This window comes from Falco rusticolus, chromosome 8 (assembly GCF_015220075.1).
Source record: "Falco rusticolus isolate bFalRus1 chromosome 8, bFalRus1.pri, whole genome shotgun sequence".
Lineage (NCBI taxonomy): Eukaryota > Metazoa > Chordata > Aves > Falconiformes > Falconidae > Falco > Falco rusticolus.
The window spans coordinates 63469992-63490376 of NC_051194.1; the positions used below are offsets into that span (position 1 = coordinate 63469992).

General features: G+C 40.8%; 1 protein-coding gene across 2 annotated transcripts in view; it reads right to left on the bottom strand.

Annotated features, from left to right (window-relative positions):
- Nucleotides 1-20385, bottom strand: part of HECW2 (HECT, C2 and WW domain containing E3 ubiquitin protein ligase 2) — a 113334-nt gene that overhangs the window by 13460 nt on the left and 79489 nt on the right. For both annotated transcript variants that reach the window (XM_037398544.1, XM_037398545.1), the window contains 7 exons: nt 17825-17908; nt 14545-14654; nt 10490-10610; nt 8273-8386; nt 4421-4573; nt 2227-2325; nt 327-456 (listed from right to left, as the gene is read on the bottom strand). In XM_037398544.1, coding sequence (XP_037254441.1) covers nt 327-456; nt 2227-2325; nt 4421-4573; nt 8273-8386; nt 10490-10610; nt 14545-14654; nt 17825-17908 — 811 coding nt within the window. The remainder of the gene's footprint in view (nt 1-326; nt 457-2226; nt 2326-4420; nt 4574-8272; nt 8387-10489; nt 10611-14544; nt 14655-17824; nt 17909-20385) is intronic.

Here is a 20385-nt window from a genome sequence, read left to right on the forward strand (position 1 = left end):
AACATACAACTACATACAACAGAGGTGCTGCAATACCTTTGAATGCTAACTCTACTGCAATTAAATTCACGTAAACTACCTCCAGCAGAGCAACCCAAAATTTTGGTACTTCAGATACTCTCCAGAAAACTCTCCTTAACCAGAAAGACATGCCTGACCAGTTACAAATAATAATTACTCCTTAGATTTCAACATTGTTTTCACCAACCAGAATTTTATAAAAGCAAGTTCAAATCAGCATGGAATGACAATAAATCTTCTGGCCAAATAAATGTTTATCTAGCAGTAGACTACACAAAGGAAATTAAATTGAGAATCTTACACACCTGCCCAAAAACTTCTTCATTTACAGTAAATGTGAGATCTAGGATATCATGTATGTCATTGTCTTTCATCCACTGCAAACTCTGGTGAAACTCTTCATCGAGATATTCCAGGTCACTCAGGTCACAGAGTCTAACATAAACAAGAAGAAAACACCCAAGTACAGATGACAGCAGCAGCGTGCGCTCAGTAACTAAACTCAGATAGGACAGCCCTAAAAAAAGAGACTGAGAGTGGGAGCCAAGAGGAAAAAAAAACAACAGAATAAAGACGACACTACTTCAAATCTGTTTATTTGCCCAGTAATAGCAGTTACTGTGTAACACAAAATAATTGTTGGTATATAAACTCCAGATTTATTAATTTGAAGACACATTGCTTATTAAGCTCATGGTGAGTCTGTCCTGTGTTTCGTGTGAAGAATATTTTGGAATTCTGAAAATACATAGATTGAAGAGACAAAAATTTTATATCATAACAGAAACACTAGGTTTTTATAAAAAACAACTACTATTCTTTTTGCTTATGTGACTACACTGCCCCTTGTCTCTTTGCTGTGCAACGAAGCCCTTCCAGACACCCTGCTTATCACAGAAATACTTTTTTACCTTTGCCTGTTCCCCCTTACCCTGTCCTCCTCCTGCAAACCCCACCTGTAAGCCAGCTGCCCCTTGCTGGTTTTAACAGTTGCTACTCAGGCTTTGAAGGTGCCATCTGTTAGTAACATTTAACACTGTGGTGGCAATTCCTGCCATTGGTAACTCCTGTTCTGTGGAACAGGCCAGCGGGGCTGTTCATTAAGGAAGGTGCTTCTCGGCTGCAGCGCTCCCTGCTGCTTCCATTCCTGGTCCCTATAAAGTCAGATGAAAGCCCTGTACTTTCAGTTGGATACTCAAGTGTCGTTCGAGTGACGTGCTGCAGTAACAGCCCCTACATCAAAGCTGACAGACTGGGCACCATGTCCCGCTGGCAGAGCTAGTCTGGATGGCTTACCAGTTCTGAGGAAAGCCGAGGTCCAGGGCTTTTATGGGGAAGCTGCATGAATTAGGCTGTGTACAGAGGTGACCACCCCTCATTTTTAATGTTACTGTCCAGAGAACCACCACGTCAAACAATTAATATAATTTTGCAGTCACACCATACTAGTATTAAAGTCCATCTGGAATAAGTCCTCATTAAAATGACACTGTTAGCATTGAGGTACTTCTAAAATATCTGTGCAATAGAAACGGATGCACTACCCCACACCACTAAAACTTACGATGTTTTATACAAAAAAAAAACTTTCCAGACTTCCCAAAAACAGCTTTCAGTTGGAGGACAAAAGGTGAAGCACCGTATATTCATTAGGTCTTAAATTTCAGACATGCTGAAGAAGCACAGCTCTTTGTTTCAGCCAGAACACGAGTAGTAGTTCTGAAAACAAAGTCTGAAGTGTATCAAAGTAAAGCTCCTCAAAATGGAGATTGCCAACACAACAGTCTACCTCGGAGAATGGGTCTTGCACTTGCAGTTACAAAGTGATTCACATCCTATCCTGTGAGTCATTACAAGGCAAATGAATAAGAACCCTATTAATATTGGGAATAAACCCACAACATTTTATTGTACAAGTTCAAACGTAAGATTTTCGTAGAAGAAAGCTGGTAATATGGCTACAATAAAACAGGAGGTTTTCATACTGATCAGAAACATTCTGAGTTATTAGGTAACTGGCTAATAACCATAAACAGAAAAAAAATAAACTTTTTTTAAAAGTCCTCAGTTGAAATGAAATGATTGAACTATAAATAATGTCTTGTCTTCTTCAATGATAAAACATCACGATTTACCCATACGCAAAATGGCATTATCCACGGGGATGGAATCAAACAAAAAAGCTGACAGAACAATTCTACTCACATTCGGAGGAGGGCTTTATAAAAGGGTCGTGTAAAAAAGGCATCTAGCAAATACTGATGTATCAGAGCAAGACCAAGAATTCGACCGCTAAACCTGAACCTGGAAGGGAAAGAGTTACAATTGTTATACTGAAACTTTGTGGTTTGTACACTGCTCTGCGTTCAAAACTTACATGTATTTCCAAACAGCATTTTAAAATCAGATAGCTATGTCTAAATTGTGGTATTTTTGTTGGGTTTTTTCTTTTACATTCTCAGCAAGGCAGAGAAAAAAATGCAAGCCTGTAGGGTGTGGAAAATCCCTCAGATACCTAAGTTGCAACTTCTCAAAAATGTCAAATCCATATTAACCCAATCAACCCCTGCCAGACTAACCTCTTTATAAAGGCATATCTTCCATGCTTTTCTTGCCAAAGAAATATTCAAAAGATATTGCAAAGCATATCTTTTCTTTGCACACCCCTCACAGGATTAACTTGTTTGCATGTTACTGGGAGGCCAAAGGTTTTTCCACCCTTTCCCAGCCCAGCAGTCCTTGCTGGCTGCCTTTTCTCCTTACAGTGGCTCCTTGATCCCTCTTCCGACTGGTGACTATGGAGTTTTTCCAGACATTTTCACCAACAGCAGCTGGAAGCTTTGTTATGTATCACCACAGTACTCTCCAGCCCTACATCAATGGGACCTAAATGATCTCCTCCTCTCCTCTCTCCTGTTCTTCCCCTATGAGCTTCACTTTGTCGGGCGTGTAAGGAGGGGTGGGGGGGGGAGGGAGGGAGTTTGACAGATCTGAGATCAGATGGCAGCAACTTGGAAATAGTAGGGTCTTTGCAAATATTCTCGTGAGAATAAAGATCCATTGTGAAAAGTTCCATCTCTGAAACTAGATTTAAGTCTAGTATTTTTTTTTCCAAAGAAAGTAGTAGTTCTTAAACTTTCTGTTTATGCATCTTCAGCAATGTTTTTCTTGGAAAGACGAAGACTTTATTATATCTGTCTGTACAGAGGGTTTGCAAGGTGAGGGTGGGTGTGACATGCAGGGCCTTCTTCCATGCATAGCTGCTTGACACAGCTGCATTTTCTGAATTCCCCCTGAGGTTGTACGAGACCAGCCCGTCACTGGCACTGGCACAGGCACTCCCAGAAAGGGAAGGGGGTCATGCCTCCCTCACCCCCGAGGTCTCTGGTCCAGCACTGCAGAAGCCAGGGAGGAATACAAAATGTTGGCAGAAGCTGCACAACACGCAAAGTTTTTTCTCCCCCTTCTTGCCAGACTGTTCTGTTTTTCCAATGCAGCATATGCCGAGTTTTGTTGCAGAACTGGAGTTCAGCAGATAGGTTGCTTCAACTGACTGAAACTGGATGCAACCTACCATTTAATTCTCTATAATTTTTCAAACTAGCAATGAGGTTCCTTTTCTGACATTCATTCTTCATAACTGGCTTCCAATACATATGAACTCAGTACGTATCTGTCCTACACAGGTGAGCAGTTGTCATTCTGCTGTTACAGTAATTTAACTGCCTACTCAACAGAGTTCTCTGTTAATAATCATAGCCCAGCTTTACAGACTTCTGGCAATGCCATGGCTTAAAAATCAACTGAGGGTGATTTAAACTGGCTTGTAATGGTGAAAATGGGCTTATACAAAAATCCTTGACAACTATTTTAGAAGTATGTGTGTATGTAGACACTTTGCTTAAGAGCTATGTAATCAGCAGCCTTCCCCCTGTCCCCAGTTAAGATACCACCATAGATTTCCTTCCAATAGACATGTTGGGTTTTTTCCACCGAGACCTCTGTAATCTTTAGGAAGACTCAAAGAACTTCCATACAGTAACACCTGTTTGAAATCTCCCTTAGTCTCTGCCAATGACTTTTTTTTTTAAATGCACAAGAGGCTAATACTGCTTTCATGAAATGACTGCTAATGTACAAGAAACACGGAGAGTTGTGTTGTGAGACAATCCCATGGTACACATTCCAAATCATGGTTTTGCTGACCTTGTGAGAAACAAGATCATCTAAAACTGCAAGAGAAAACAAAATCAGGATAAGTCTAAATAAATGCAATTATTTTGCTGCTGGTTAAAAAGATCAGGTTCTGTGTTATATGTCTGAGCAGGTAAGAGCAGCTGTCTGCAAGTAGGCACAACAGAAAACGTATTTCAAAACCAAAAGGAAAAATAATCCTTACCACTCATGGTGATTGTCTACAAAAGCAGACATGGGACTTATTTGTACTGTGTAGGTATCGTTGGCTGAATACTCAAACAAACCATAATATGGATTGAAGAGCTCTCTAGACACCAGGAAAAAAAACTCTCTTGAAGGTCCACTGTAGTCCAACCTTTAAAGAGAAACTTGACATTACTATAAAGCGTTCATTGTGTGCGAAGAAATGCTGTTTTGAATCTACATTCCTTACGCTATATTTTAATTAAAATTTCATAAGATTTTAACCAGAACCCTTATCCTGCAGATTGCTCAGTGCCAAGGTACGTGCAGTCCTCACGGGGCTATTCTGAAATGGAATGGCTTGGAGGACTGGAATGAAGTGCTCTGTGCCGGCTGCTCTCATCAAAAATGTTGGCTCCAGCTGTGACGGCCTCTTTGCCACAGGAACATGACTGACTAACTGGGGGAGGGAGGGAGGAGGAAACATGAAAAGAGCCAACATTAGACCTATCTGCATCTGACTAATTAAAGAGTGAAAATGAACAATAGGCATAGTTTGTCTTTGCAGACTTGCAACAATAGGACAATCTGAAGGATAATATTTCTGTTTTCCCTAGCAATATAATCTGAGATTACTTCAGTGATTTATCTTTCTTGGTCTAAATTTTCTTGTCTGTCTTCCAAACTTGAGTGCATTGAAATGTCTTTTGGAGAATGCATTTCCTTTGGTTTTGTTTTGTGGTTTGGGTTTTTTTTTTTTCTATTTCAAGATTCCAGTACTAATGAAGAAGGAATCTAAATAACCCCTTCTTCCTGAATCATAAACAAACTCATTGCTGACAAAGCGCTGAGACTGAATGTTGACATTACGCTGCAGGTCACCAGTGAAATGAGTTAAGTATGAAGTTAATGCTCTGGTAGAGTTGGAAAAGAGAAAACTAGGGATTTTCCTTGGGGAACAGAGATTATCATAACCGTAACAAACAGATCTAAAGATCTGTCTTCTAAGACTGGAGATTTCATACTTGACTTTTAAGAAGGCCTTGCTTTAGTACTGAGACAATGCACAGACAGAAGTATTACAGAGAAGGTCAGCTGTCACATAGGAGTTCTGCTGCAAGTGCTTTGGCTCATGAACTTTTACACAAGACAAACATCGATGAGAGCTGGTTTTGAGGATGAGGTTGTCAGGGAAGTAAAGGCTAGGTACCATTGTCAAGTTGAGGACAGAGCCTCTTTCCTCTGTTGAATGAAACACATTTTCCCTTCAGTCATTTGGAAGCACTTTGCATCTGTTAAGCTTCAGAAGTGAAGTACTGCAACAGATCCTTACCCTGGCAAGAAGGGCAGATTCCATCCTCAGACTGCAGAAAAAAAACTCCAAATGGTTTGATATCATGGACAACTGTTGGACCTTAATCTCGGCACAAATACCAGGATCAAATAAAGGGTCTTCTGGAAGATGTTGTTGCAAACTTCTGGGATGATCAGACTCGCTATGAAATCTTAAGATAGACTAGAAACCGTGTGCTTGACTACCAGCCGTTTCATACGGCTCCTTTTGTACGCCGAGGTACTGTGAGTCATGTTAAATAAATCAGTCATGAGAGTCCTGCACTGCCAGTCAGATTTATCCCACAATTAAAGGCTTGGCACAAGGGTGAGAAAACTTCATGCAAGAGGTATGCAACCACACAACAGCTGCAACTGTGGGGCACTTGGGTATTCAGGAGCAGAGTAATATGTTGTTGGCAACATGACTCATGTCTCCTAGGAAGCACCATTAATACTTCAGATTTACCACCGTTAATGCAAAGCAGCTTCTGCTTATAGTTTATAGAACTTCGGGAAAATAACTTTAAGGAACCATATTCTTTGTATCAACATTTTCTTCATTTATCACCACATGAAGTATGAATGTAAAAGCATTAAACCAGCATCACAATTGCAAGATGGTAGAAACTGAAGGTTCAAGAAAGATGCCAAACATTACGGAGACAGGATAAAAATCTTAGGAACAGTAATAACTGTGTTCGAGTTGCCTCATTTACTGATTTATACACTAAAAAAATCAATAGTTACTGGAAAGTTTTGATTTGTGAGGATTTCATTACCCATTACTTTAGGACTTACACCTCTTTACCAAGACTAAAGAAATACAACAGCAAACTCCCACTTAAAAACTTAGAAAAGGAAAAGGACGAATGAACAGGAAACAATTAACTTTCAGTATATTCCTCCTCCTCCTCACCCTCCTCTCCTCCACCCTGACCTGTCTTTCTACACCTAGCCAAATTAACATTTGATGCGATACACATCCTTACACCATCTCTGATGAAATAATACTGTTTGCATACATCCTTTCTTCATTCAAAACACGGATTTGTAAATAGAGAATTGAAGTCATTTTAATTTGACTTCGCTCTTAATTAAGTCATTCTTTTCCATTAAGAAGAGAGTCTTGTGTAAAGCTGGATATTATGGGAACAGGATGTGTCACCTCTGTTTCCAGGTCATCCTTCATCTTGCTCTACTGAGCGATAAAATGCAAAAGCCTGACGTCTGATGAAAGGAGATGGACTATCTGGATCAATCTCTATCTCATGAACGATTTAAAATTTTCCCTCTCATTTTTAAATCCCAGTCAAGATGGTAGCTGTGAAAATAAAGGCTGGTGGGGCTGTGTGAGGCCTCGTTTCTGCATCCCCACCCTGCTCTTTCAGTACAGTGTAATCTCACCCCGCACCAGCCTCGTCATGCCCGTTCTGAACTCTTCCTCAGACAGCACAGCGGTATTATTTATATGAACAAGTCCACACTTGGCTCTCGGCTGTCAATGTTTTTTATTTTAAGACTTCAGTGAGTCCTTATCAACACTAAGTACTTCAGGGTGAACTTTGAACAAACAACAGGATTTAGGGGTTTTCAAAGACGTATTAATTTTATCTAATCTTGCATGAGATGCTTCTCTTACAACTTAGCAATTTTAATGACTCACACATCACATGGCAATAATGCACACTACAGCGTTCCAAGAGCTGTGTCCTGCAGTTTCCTAAATATCAAGGAATAACATTTTGGATGTATTTACAAATACATTAATATATCAATAAAAATATTTGTGCCTGAGGCATCAGGCTTTAAGACCTGACAAAGGGGGCACAAATGAAGCGATGAAAGAGAGCAATAGCATCTCGTTCCAGTTTCACTCGCAAAGAAAAACCTAACCATGTCTTGCCTTGCAACACACGTCTCGCGACATGTTAGAGTTTCATGAGACACAGACTGAGCATTCTCCGAAGTGACTCTGAAATGTCAGAAATATTTGTGTTTATTTGACAACTAGCAACAGCCTAGGCGCTTTTATTTGCGGCGCAGGCCCTGGCCTGGAGAAGCAGTGAGCACCTCCTGCAGCGCTGTGGGCTTTCAGCTCCCACTGCCTCAGACAGGAGCTGAGTTAAGGGTTGAGCCTCTAGCCTACGCTGGAAGCACTCTCCCCTCCAACAAACATCAGCTGTCTTTTAACAAGCACCGGAGATACAATGTCAGCACTGACAGTAAAGAAATATGAATAACACAAGCAAGTTGTTTGGGTTTTTTCTTTGCTTTCCCAGCAACATCCTGAAACACACACTAACTATTGTGAAAATTCACATAAATACATGCATTACTTCTGCAAAGGCAGGATGCATTACATTTCACAATGCCTGAAAAATCATCTTGAACAGCTATATGTTCTAGGCTTATATATGTGGCATTTCCTGACTGTAATCCTTCCTCTTTTCACTCCAGACCACAAGAAGTTTGATGAAACAGCAGCTGCGAGACACACTGAGTTCTGAGATCACATTTACTTCCCTGTTCTACTCACCCTTCTTCCCCAACAAACGTGACATAGAGTTTATTTCTCTGCAGGTCTTTTCTTGAGTAGCCCATGATCTGGTTAAAGGCATCTTCTAGCAAGTGATCTCTCCTGATGATTAATCTGAACAGGAAAATAATTTTGAAATAGCAATTTATGAACATGAGCCACAGTTAGAAACATCTATTTATACTGCAAGGTAACAGGGTGACTTCCCAGAGATATGTGTTTCTGCTGGATAATTAGATTCAGATCTGGCAGCTTCTGTCTGTAAATCTATTTCTCTCAAGGATCTACATTTCAATATTTCAATAATATTTGTCTCGTGCCAAGAAGTGTAGCTTTATTTTTTTTGACCCTGGTTCTTCCTTAAACTAAAGGCTTCAAGGGGAAAGGTCCTGAAGGGAATTTTCATTAAGTTTAAAATCCTTTTGTAAGGCTGGGCCTCTAAATCAGTCTTACTGTAAGCAAGAATCTAATCTTTTGTGTAAAAATCAATCTCTTAACAAGGAAAAGGAGAAAACTGTGACAAAGTCACTGAACGGTAACTCCAGAATAACACATTCCTAATGCTATCCCCAGTGTGTGACAGGACAAAAGTCTAGAAGGAATGGCACTTGTTTGTCCAAAACCAGACTGAAGCATCTGTACGCGAAAACATGTTACCTTCTAAAGAAAAATTGTGATAGTGAGGAAGTGTCATAAAGATCTAAAATAAGAGGTGAAGAATCCTCCTTCCTTAAACATTTTACCCTCTGCCAAAAAGCTGTATTTAATTTCCTTCCCGGAACTTAGCTTGCCTTATATTCACATACGTGCCTTATGCCAGTGCTTGGTCAGTCGGGCAGACCGCAGCGGGCGCTGCTGCTGCCGGCGGAGAGGCAGCGTACCCCACTACGGCCTCCCGCAAAGCCCCCGCTGTGCTGACTGCTAGTGCCGGCATCAGCCTGGGACTGCACCGTGCTGCCCTGCCGAGGGCACGGCAGCTCCGAACCAGGGGCTGGCAAGGCACCTGGGCAACAGGCACCCAGAGGAGCCAGGCAGCATGCAAGTTGTGCTGGCGTCCTGGTCTGAAAAAAAGGAACAGGTCAGCGTACGCCTGGGAAAGGAACCCCGAGAAAAATTCTGTTCAAAAATCAAGCTGCTGTTCTGCTTCAAAATCCCCACTGGGATGGCAACTAGGTCAGGAAAGAAAGGTGCAGGGAATGGTATGGATCTTACAGGTGGCAAATGCCAGCCTCTTCTACCAACTGTTTGCCCAAGCATTCGCGACAAAATTTTCATACATTAATCTTTAAGTGTTTATGATTTCATTACATATAAGCAGATAATGCCCAGCCCTGCTTCCTAAGGCTGTCTAACCAATACCGTTTTAATCCCATTTCAGTTGTGGAAAACTTTTAACAAGCTCACACAAATGAAGTCTGAGCTCTGCACAGATTCCTGAAAAATGTGAGAAGTCACTGGCTAGGGGAAAAAAACAAACAAAACCCTAACCAAAGGCCACAAACAAACCACTCCCCTATTCCAGTAGAAGAAATGGTTTAAAAAAGGGTTCTAGGGCCTCAAGGCTTCTATGAGAGTTCAATAGCTGGCACAAAACTTGGTCATTTACAAAATTATAAAAGTACCTTATGGTGATGATTCTTAACACAGCGGTATGTAATCACATGATTATCAAACAAAGGAAGGAGGGAAGACCTCACTACAAGCACTCTAGCTGCCAGTGCTGAAGTAAAAACATAAGCAGGTTTTTTTTAAGAACCACCTTAGAATTTGATAATTTTTATGAGTCCTCTTTACTAAAGAGGACCGTGCTATCAATACAGGCAATGATGTACAAATGACAAGCCTACCTAGTTTCTTCAATGGAAACAGACATGAGAAAATGTTTATATCACAGCAATTGCTATAATGGAAGAATTCAGGTGCCTCCTGTTCTGCAGGCCTCTTCCCAAAGCACTTTTTGGCAACGTATGGGTAATATTGTTTGTATGAAAATATAGTTGGAGGAAACAGAGAAAAGAAGTGCTCAGAACTTGCTGTACCCTCTGCTATGAATCACATGCTGGAACTAAGTCTTTTATAACAGGCTTTATATTTCCAGGAGCGCAAGGGCATCACATCTGCGTTCCTCCTAATGGGAAGAAGCTTGCAGACGCGCAAGGCAAGGCAAGGCAAGCTGCCTGAAAAACAAATCCAGTGTCATGAAATTCTCCAACATACTTCAATTTCCCTGGGCCTTGTCCATATCCTTTAGTCTCCAACTTCCTGTAAAAGTTCCTCAGCTTGGCTTCAAAATCTCTTTTGTAAGGAGCTGGAGCTCGGGCATTGGCACGCTGAGTACCTGCAGGAAGCAATAAGCAAAGAAGGAGCTGTAGTGACATGAACTGATTACTGTCCCATCACCTACTGACAAGATTTATTAACAGCAAAAGACATGGCATGTGTTTGGTTTAGTCACCTTTATAAAGAGTTAAAGCTGTGTATCTTCAAATCTGTTTTGCGTTCAAAACTTCCCGTTTGCTCCTCTGCAACAGCATCATCCTTCTAAAGGAAGTTTTAAAAGAGCAGATCCAGGCCAACACAAAAGATGAATTTAAACCCCAGCACAATTAACTGGTGAGACTGAACTTTTGTCTGTGAAGTACACTTTACATCCTACCCTTTACAATAGTTCATACAATAAATGTTCTGCTCTGTTCTCGTTTTAGTATTATCAGGAAAAACAAGAACTCAAAATGAAGCATAAACAGACATCAAGCTGAAGGACGATGACTTTTGGAAATTCCCTAGTAGAATTTTTTTTCCCCTGGGGAAGTACAAGAAAGAAAATTATTGGAAGAACTGGAAGGCTACCAAATTTAAGTTTGTGGAACTTTTCACATGTGACTGCAGGAACATGCATGATGGTCATCTAAGTGCATTTATTTTTGAAAAACTGTTTTTGAGGGTCAATTCCTTAAAAGCAGGGAGAGATGAGATCTGTGTGCAAAAAAACCCAGCATACCCCCACATGTGCAGGTACAAGTCTCATATATACAAATCAGGTGTTTAGTCTGATCTATTCTGAATATTACAACCATCAGAACTTCCACTGCCTCCTTGGATAAATTACTTCAATTGATTTGACTGCAAGACTGGGTGCCAAAGAGGCAGTTAACCCTAGCCCTTTGACGCTCATCTTCTCAGCCCTAGTTTTTACAACACTAAGTTCCTCCCCTGCACGGCTATGCAGACATCCCCCACAAAAAACTCAAGAGGATGTTTTAAGATTTCTCTCTTTCTACAGAATACATAGGTTCCCAACTACTTATCTGCAACTGGTGGCCATCTGACAGGCCCATAATGCCCCGGCCACACAAATGAATGGTTCAGAAGCACGTACACGTAGATGTCTGTCTCTCAGGTGACAGTCAGTGCCTTACGTGAGTTTTCTTTTGGCTCCACGTGTGACACAGAGCCCATGCAGAACCATCTACCGCTACTGTGGGCGAAGGCACCAGAAGGTTAACGTTCTGGGTTACGAAAGAGAGAGCACGTGTATCCGCTCAGCCTGCGGGCAGAGAGCAGGGGAGAGGAGAGCAGCTGGCTCAGCCACAAAGCACACGGCTCTGGCGGCCCAGGCGCCGAGCACGTCCTGCGGCAGTGGCTGCTGAAGGAAGCCGCGGAGCCCATCTCTGCAAGGACCAGAGCGAGAACAAGCGAGAGCAGTGTCAGCGCTGAATGCCGTTGAGGGGCCTTTAAAAGACCTGACCAGAAGGACGCTTGCCACTTGTTCTACGCTTAGAGCAATGTGTGGGAGGATTAGAGTTCAGGGAATCCTCACAGCTCCAACCGGAACATGCAGGACCCCTCTGGAAAAACAAATCATGGCTGTTGGTTAATCTGTAGTGGTTATCCTCTTTTACTGAGAACACCAAGGGCTCCCTAATGGTACCCTCAGCTGAACTCTCTAGAAAACTCACAGAGACTTGAAACTGTAAACAGCCTTTTAATTATCAGCCTTTTCCTTCTGCTTTGTTTATTTCGCTTTGGGTCAAAGTAGGTACAAAAATGCAGTCACCAAAAAAACGCAACAAAAGCATACTTCAGCCTCAGCCCCTGAAGGAAGCTTTTGCTGAGAGATACTGCAGAACACGTATCTGGTAACACATTACTTCACGGTTCAGAAATCAGCAGTATATTATTCTGTCAGCACATGACAAGTCCTCATTGCAAATCAGATGCAAATGCCAAGAAATTTCTGGGCAATTATAGCGATTACTTCCGCCTCGGGAACAAAAGATGTTAATGGAAGAGCTAAAACACACCAGTGATGCGATAATCATATTTGATTTTCAAAGAGGTTATATTCTAAAGCAGATATAAAGAGCAGCTTCATGACTATTCATCTTCCCCAAAAGAGAAAGCACAAGCGACTGTGGCTGCTCTGAACAATGGACCCTTAACACGCAACCTCACGCAGCGCAGCGCGGCCAGTTTAGCTGACGGAAGAACACAGAGCCTCCACAGAAACGATGGGCTATTTACAATTCCTCATCAAAAAAGTCATTTGTACACCAACACAAACATGCATACTCGCAGACTGATGGGGAAATTCAATGGCCTCTCTATATTTTTCTATGAAATAGAATACAAATTACAATTTTAAGGAGAACGGGACTAAAAACATCACTGTTCATCCTTTACTGTGTGCTACTTGGGGAACAGATGAAAAGATCACGTTAAAGACTGAATCCATTTTGAAATTACTTTGTTGGAGCAAAGCCCTGCCCAACATGCTTTGGTGCATGTACTAGTAATGAGGAAATTGTAACTCTGAAAGCCAAAAGTATTTTTACTCATTTTACTGCCAGGTTTGCAGTTGGAAATGATATACGTACATGCAGATTTCATTCTTCCTTTTTTTTCAACAAAGGGAAACAGTTATATCTAAACCATGTATGTATCAAAAATATCAATACAGATAGACGGTACATTTTAGCTGCTTTGAAGAATACTATAATCTTTGGAAAAGTTTCTTCAGACAGGTCCAGCAGAGGTCCTCTGCCCACCAGCAGGAAAAGCTACCACTCAGGACATGTTTATGAATGGTTTTTATCTGCTTTCTTAAAAAGGCAAAGCTTTTTATGACTGTGGACTTATGACTGGGAAAAGCCTCTAAAAATCACAGTACTTTTTCTGGTAAAATTTTCTTATTGTCTGGAACCACCTAGAGTTCTCTATCTATACTTCTGCTCCGAAATTTGTAGAAAGCCCCTTAAACCACTGCCGATTTACTGCAGTGATTTTATTTTACTTATTATCTCCTTGAGAAAACTAAGAATAGTGACATCTATAAACTTCAAATTGATGTATATAGCCTTCAGAGGTCAAATGGACCTTGTCATATTGAAATAATTTAGTAATGATCCACAATTTAGTTAATATGTGAAATATCGATTTCATTCCATTCCGACAGATGCATTTTCCAGACAGCTGTAAGACACTCTCCTTTGAACTCATGTTAAGGGACAATAATCTGGCTTTACATGAAATTGCCATTCACTGTCCCACAGCCCCATTAACATTGGCATCTTAACGAACAGTTATTGGATCTCGTATTTTTAATTCTCCAGGCATCAGGATCCTGGCATGAGCAGTCACTTAGTTGTTTCACATCAGTAAAAAACAAGTCTGCATGTTTTACAAGTCAGAACAGAATCGCCACCTCTGAAGTTGTAATACACCAGTCTTTTCTACTGGCAAAACATCTTGTGAGCCCAAGGCAAAGGTTCAAGTTTGACAGTCAAATGCAAACAGGTATTGACTTTGCTCAAAAACAGGACTAAATCTTTGTTGTTGCTGGAGCAGCAGAACTTGGATCTTCAGAAAGGTGGGGAGTCTTTACATGCAGCATAATGTAATCTAAATTACAGGACTAGCTCCACTGCAGTATCTCACAGATACCATCATAACGAAAGTACTGCAGTGACAAGCTCACTGGCCACTGGGAAGGTGCTTCAACTCGGGTGACTTTACCCATCAGAGAGCTGGGAACCACAGAGGGGAACTGGTTGTATTTTCCCAAGAATAGGTTCCTGGCTGTAGGCTGCTGTGAATTTGGGAAGCAAACAAAAAAATTATAGACAAACAATTTTTCTATTGTTTTTGTTCTCTGACTTCTGGGAAAGCAGCAGGAGTGTGGTACTGACTTCACTGATCTGGAACTGGTCCTTACCCAAGCATGAGAAGTGGTTTCATACAGTCCCTGCAGAAGCTGTGCCTGCGCAACTTACCTGGAGAGTTCTGAGGCGAAGACACCGGCGAGCCTCTCGGGGACTGGCAATAACTAGGGTGAAGTAAGGCATGTGGCGGCACGTATGACATTATCTCCTCCTCAAACAAGCTGGTAAAAAGGAGCAAATAAGAAATAACATGCTTATTTGAATGAACGGCATTTTTCACTTTCTAGGAATAAATCTCTAGTTACTAACCTGCTTTCTTTGGTAGTCACTTGCCTATTTCCACTACACACACCTAGAGCGCTACAAAATATTTTACTGCCTTTCCCTCAATCAGATCTTGAAAGTACTGGAAAGCAGTAATTACTACTTTTGTGGGACACTGCAATACATAACATGGTATTTGTTTTGAAGGTCCAATACAGTTAATCAGCCTTTAAAAGTCGCTTTTTCCACCACCACCCCCCACCACCCCCAGTTAAACTTCAATTCTCATTTACAAATGGGTCAATAACCTTAGTCACACTTTCCAGGAAAAAGATCTGCAATACTGCACCAAGACCAGGAACAAGACAAACCTTCAAAGCCTCCAAGATTAAGAATCACATCTGAACTTGAGTGAATCGAATAGTAAGCTTGTTGACATAAGTTACTTCTCTATTTTATCTTTAATGCTAACACTGTTGCTGAAACAGGTATCACATCTAGTCTGTTCAGGTTGAGTTATTTCATGCTTCTTCTATTATTGCTACACAACTTTTAAGAGAAAAACAACAAGCATTTTGCAGCTTAATCACTGCATCTGTATACATACAGTCTCTGTGTGTGTGTGTATATAGATATATATATACATATATAAAATTCAGTCTTTTCCCAAAATTAACACAAGCAAATCCAAAAAGAAACAGGATATCCAATATCAGAACGGATCAGATATCAAAGCCTATGTTGGCTGTTACACATGACACAGATAAGAATAAACAGTTGAGATAACATGAAACAGCTACAGAAAGAATCACAAGTTAAGTCTTTTACTATAGAGCTCAACCAATGAAACCAATGTTCAAACAAAATGTGCTTCTTACTAGGTTTGCTCACTGAAAAAATAGCTAGAAATTTTTTTTTTTTGCATGAGTTTATTGGGCTTTTTTTGGAATGGGTATTTTCTGGCAGTTCTTCTTACATTCATGACCATGCATTGTTTTCCTCCCAATTACACTTTGATGCTGAAAACGTGATAAAACATTAACCACTATTTCAATCCTGGACTAAATTAAAAGTTAAAATGACTTGTGCTGTATACCAAACACCACGTTTAGAAGAAGAAACTTAAAAATATTTTCTTCTTAACATCTGAAGCAGTTTTAAGTAGTCCTGCAAGGAGCAGGGAGTGAGATGGGTCCGTTCCAACTGAAGATATTCTGTGATGCTATAATATAATGCCATTCTTAGAGTATTTTTAAGTATGTGCCACACTGTACCTCCTTCAGTCCCTAAACGTATAGGGGCTGGTTTATTTCCTTTTAGTTAGTTGCAACCTAGTATTTACTGACGCTTGTGAAAAAAAGTACAGTGTTCCCAAGCAATAAAGATATCAGAAATTGTGATCCACCCATATATTTACTAGACCTCAGAGTGCTTTACAGGAAAATTGTACCATTCCCACTCAGCTGAGGAACAGGCATGGAAATGGGTACAGCCTTCCCCAAGGTCATCCAACCAGCCAAGCCAGAGACAGCACCCAGCTGTCCTGAGCGCCAGGAAGACTGTGTCATCGAGATTACAGTGCAGTTCTTGCAGGGTTTCATAGGGAAGGGCCATGATGACACCTTGCTAAAAGATACTGTTAAAAGCAAAAATCCACCGAGACTAAATAATGGTAAGAAAATATCTTTCATCATCTTGGTACGCCATGGATTTTAACTTAGCCCACCCTTGATTTTATACCAGTATTTACCCACACAAAGCTTAATATAACCCTGTCCAGTCTTGAGGTTTAACATCCAACATTTTAAGAAAATAATGAATGCATAGATAACATTTTATCAATAATATATCTTTGGGGCAATGGTACTACTAGATTGTTAATAAAATGGGAAGAAAATCCTCAGGCAACACTTTTCAGTTAAGATTTTTTTTTGGGAGGGAAGGGGGAGTAGATTAAGAGAAATAAAATCTGAAGAATATAACATTATTCTAGGCATATACTGGCTACTGATTTTCTCTTAAAAACTAGTTATACTGATTATTGCTTTTGTACAAAAGAAAGATTTCAATCAAAATCTTGAATTTGCTTTACTTCCACTGTAAGAACTACTTGCAGTCTTTGCCATTAACAGAACAATAGAGGGAACAAAACCCAGTCAAAAGAGCTACAATAGAATTATTCATGCCATCTTTATTTAAAAACAAATGTCTGAAGCTAGATTTTTCTGTGTAGAACTGGTGTCATCTCCATGCACTACATATCACATAAAAGTTTTGTTAGGAAACAATATTCACATTTTTTAAAAGCTTCAGCATGGCTTTTAAATGTGATTTTTTTAATAGCTGTAATTAATTCAAAGATTTAGGGTCCAGAAAGGATTATCATTATACAACTTGACCTCAAAATACTACTACTAATGCCAATCCTATTTCACTAGATTAAATTTACATGTACTCATGAATTTCTGGATGCACTATTACACAGGATGAGAATGTTACATCAAGATACAAGGTTTAATTCTAGCAAAAAAAACCCTGCCTGATTTTTTGAGCTAATTGCTTAAATGGAAAATATTAAAGTAGCAGGTTCCCATTTCTTGAACGCTGTATCAGTATTCCCTTTACTAAAGGGGACAATGCTTCACAGTGTAGTGAAGAGGCAGCAAGACATTAAGTAATAAAAACATGTCAAGTACGAACGTTCACAAATACAGACTTACCAAACCACAAAACTAAACAGATGCATTCTTAAAGCAGTAGAAGGCACATTCCTGCAACGAGGTCTAAACTGTACCACCTATCTAAATGTCAGAGCTGGACGCAACAGGACAGTAAAAGGTGGCCTGGGCAAACTCATAAATCACAAGCACAGCACTCTTGCACTCGCCTTTCCTCAGAGCGAGTATCACATTCCATCACTCCTATGAAAAAAATGTGACCCTCTAGAAACTGAACATATGAAAATAAAAAAATCTGACCCTTGAGAGTTGTAGCTCTTGCAGCTGCAAGTCCAAGTACTGCAGGGGAAATGATTAGGTCACTAAACCCGCACACACCACGCTCTGAAAGGCTCCGCAGCAGCTACCACAGCATACTCCACACGTGCATCCAAAGCGACAGTGCCTACCTGAGTAACATGACAAGGTCTGCATCACTGGATAAACGCACCAACCCAGGTGTTCCCTCCGTCCGGATGAACTGGATCTTCTCCCTGTGTAAGCAAAAAAAGACTTCCAAAATATCTTTTGCAAATAAGGCACCAATGTATGCCACAGCAACAAGAAAAAGTACAGGGTATGTGTCATAAATACCCGCTGGATTATGCTTCTTTATTTCAGAAACCATTTTTTTCCCTGCCACACCAAGTCCACACCAAGCAGCAAAATACTACAACCAAAAAGCTAATTTGTTATGAGGAACAATACTCTTGTAGCCCTCATCTCTTCAATGCCCAGGCTGTTTCAGGTAGTACTGCCATCTAACCAGTAAAAAAAAATATATTTTTTTTAGAAAAGAAAATTACCGGTCCTTCAAGTTCATGCTAGCTGTGTCCCTGAATTCAAAGGCAGAAGGCTGAGCTCTGCAGGAGGACATTACTATTCCGAAAGTGAACTGTTTAAAGAGGTACTGTCTTTTTTGAACCTTTGTACAAATGCAAGCCATACATTACAATGCACACTTACGGTTTCAAAGGCGGGTTTTTTATACCACACTGCATTTCAGAGATCTTCCAGAAAAACCCTTGTCCTGTTTCTGCCCCTCTGCCTCACGCGAGCACACACCCTCCCCTCCCAGACGCAGTCTGGTCACTGTTGTGGAATCTATCCATGCTGAACCCTGAGCATGCCAACATACATGACTTCTAGAATCTACACTGAATATAATTCCTTGGCTTACGCCTGTTCTTTGTAGAGTTTTTTTCCTGCATTCTAAAATAGAAGTACATCCCTTTTTTAAAAATTTCTACCAGTACAAGGTATATGACGGTACAGTAGAGAGAAATTCTAATTTTGCTTTACTCTTCAGGAGGAAAAAACTGAAAAGCAAACTCCTGATAAGAACAGCAGCAGTGGCTCGGCTGTGAGATCCATCTGCCCACCATCCTACGGCTAACAGTGACAAGAAGGTCAGACGCGATCAGTGCTGCAAGAAGGCTGCTGGCAGCTGCACACCGCTTACGCTGCAATATGAATTCCTGGAACACATCGTTTCATGCACAGCAGATTCAACAAAAGGATCAAACCTAATTTCTTGCCACCTGCCTCTAAAATCACGGTGCATAAAGACTTCTCCAACAGTGGACCCCCCCACACATTCCCCAGTAACGTGCACTGTGGTTACAGCAGAATCAGGGGCGAGTTTGTCACCATGAGGCTGTCCCGCAAGGCCCTGCTCGCCAGGGTGGCAGCTGTGGTGGCAGCAGCAGTGTGTAATTCACTGCTTCTCTATGAAGAGAAGTACTGAAGGTCAAGCACCTGTTTTCCCAACGCTGAGGCTGTGGCCAGCGAAGACTCCAGCTCAGCCTGGGAGCCCCGTGGTCCCACCAACCCAGCGCGGAGCCCAGGCCAGCGCACGCGGCCCCGCAGTCCCAGGGCAGGGATGTCTGGACACTCCAGAGCCTGCCCTGATTTACACCACTGCCCAATAGGCAAGGTTTGAGAAAATGAATGGTGAATTACAAAAGATATCTTAGCATTTTGTTGGCAGCAACACCAGGAACCAGCAGGAGGTTTTCTGGGTTAACTAACGTATGCAGCCCTCCAAATGAATGCAGTCCATGACTTCTTGGGCTTACCAGTGAAAGCTGTGATTTCAGCGATATTTTTTCAAATACATACCTTTTACCTTCTGTTAAGATATAACTTATGTTTGATGCATAATAGGTGCCTTTGCCTGAAGTCTTTGACATCATTTAACAGCCTCAGGTTTATCTGTGGTGGCTTGCAATGAGATTTGATCCTGGCTACGTGCTTAATAACAGTACGGTAAGTACAGTGTTCTCGCTCCACCATAAAGCCTCTGAACACCATTTTCCTACCTGTAGTATACCTTCATTGTACATTTTAATAAGCTCTCAACTTTTTATCATGTCTCTTCATTCTTTTTAGGAATGATAAATTATTTTAGACAGAAAATATAAGAGATCTGTTCAAGTGATCTCTGTTCTCTTCCACTGGCCAAATACTGGTTTTCCTCCTCACCTATGTAGCAATAATGATTATGATAATAATAAAAAAACCAACAGCATCAGCATTCTACTTGGATTGTACTGAGGTCCTTACAGAAATAGATTACAGACAGTTGCATTAATCACTACACACACACACACACACAAAAAAGACACAAAGAAATCACAGTGTGGGATTTCACTTCGGTCTCAATTCATCAAGTGTTACAGCAATGTCAGTGAAGTTGCCTGGTCTCGCAATGTGTCAAATAGACACGGATTCCAATAACTTGCTAAATCAGGGTCTTAAAAGACTAACTTAGACAAATGAAACTAGGATCTTTCCAAAAAATACAAGAAACGTTACTGAAGCATCAGCTCTAGAAGAATATAGGAGAGGAATAATGGAAGATACTTTATCTTAGGTATACTAACCCCAAAGACTAAGACTAGAATGGAACCCTTCGGCTTAACAGAATGGCTTCTCTGACCAATCTGACAATGTCCATTACAGCCCTCAA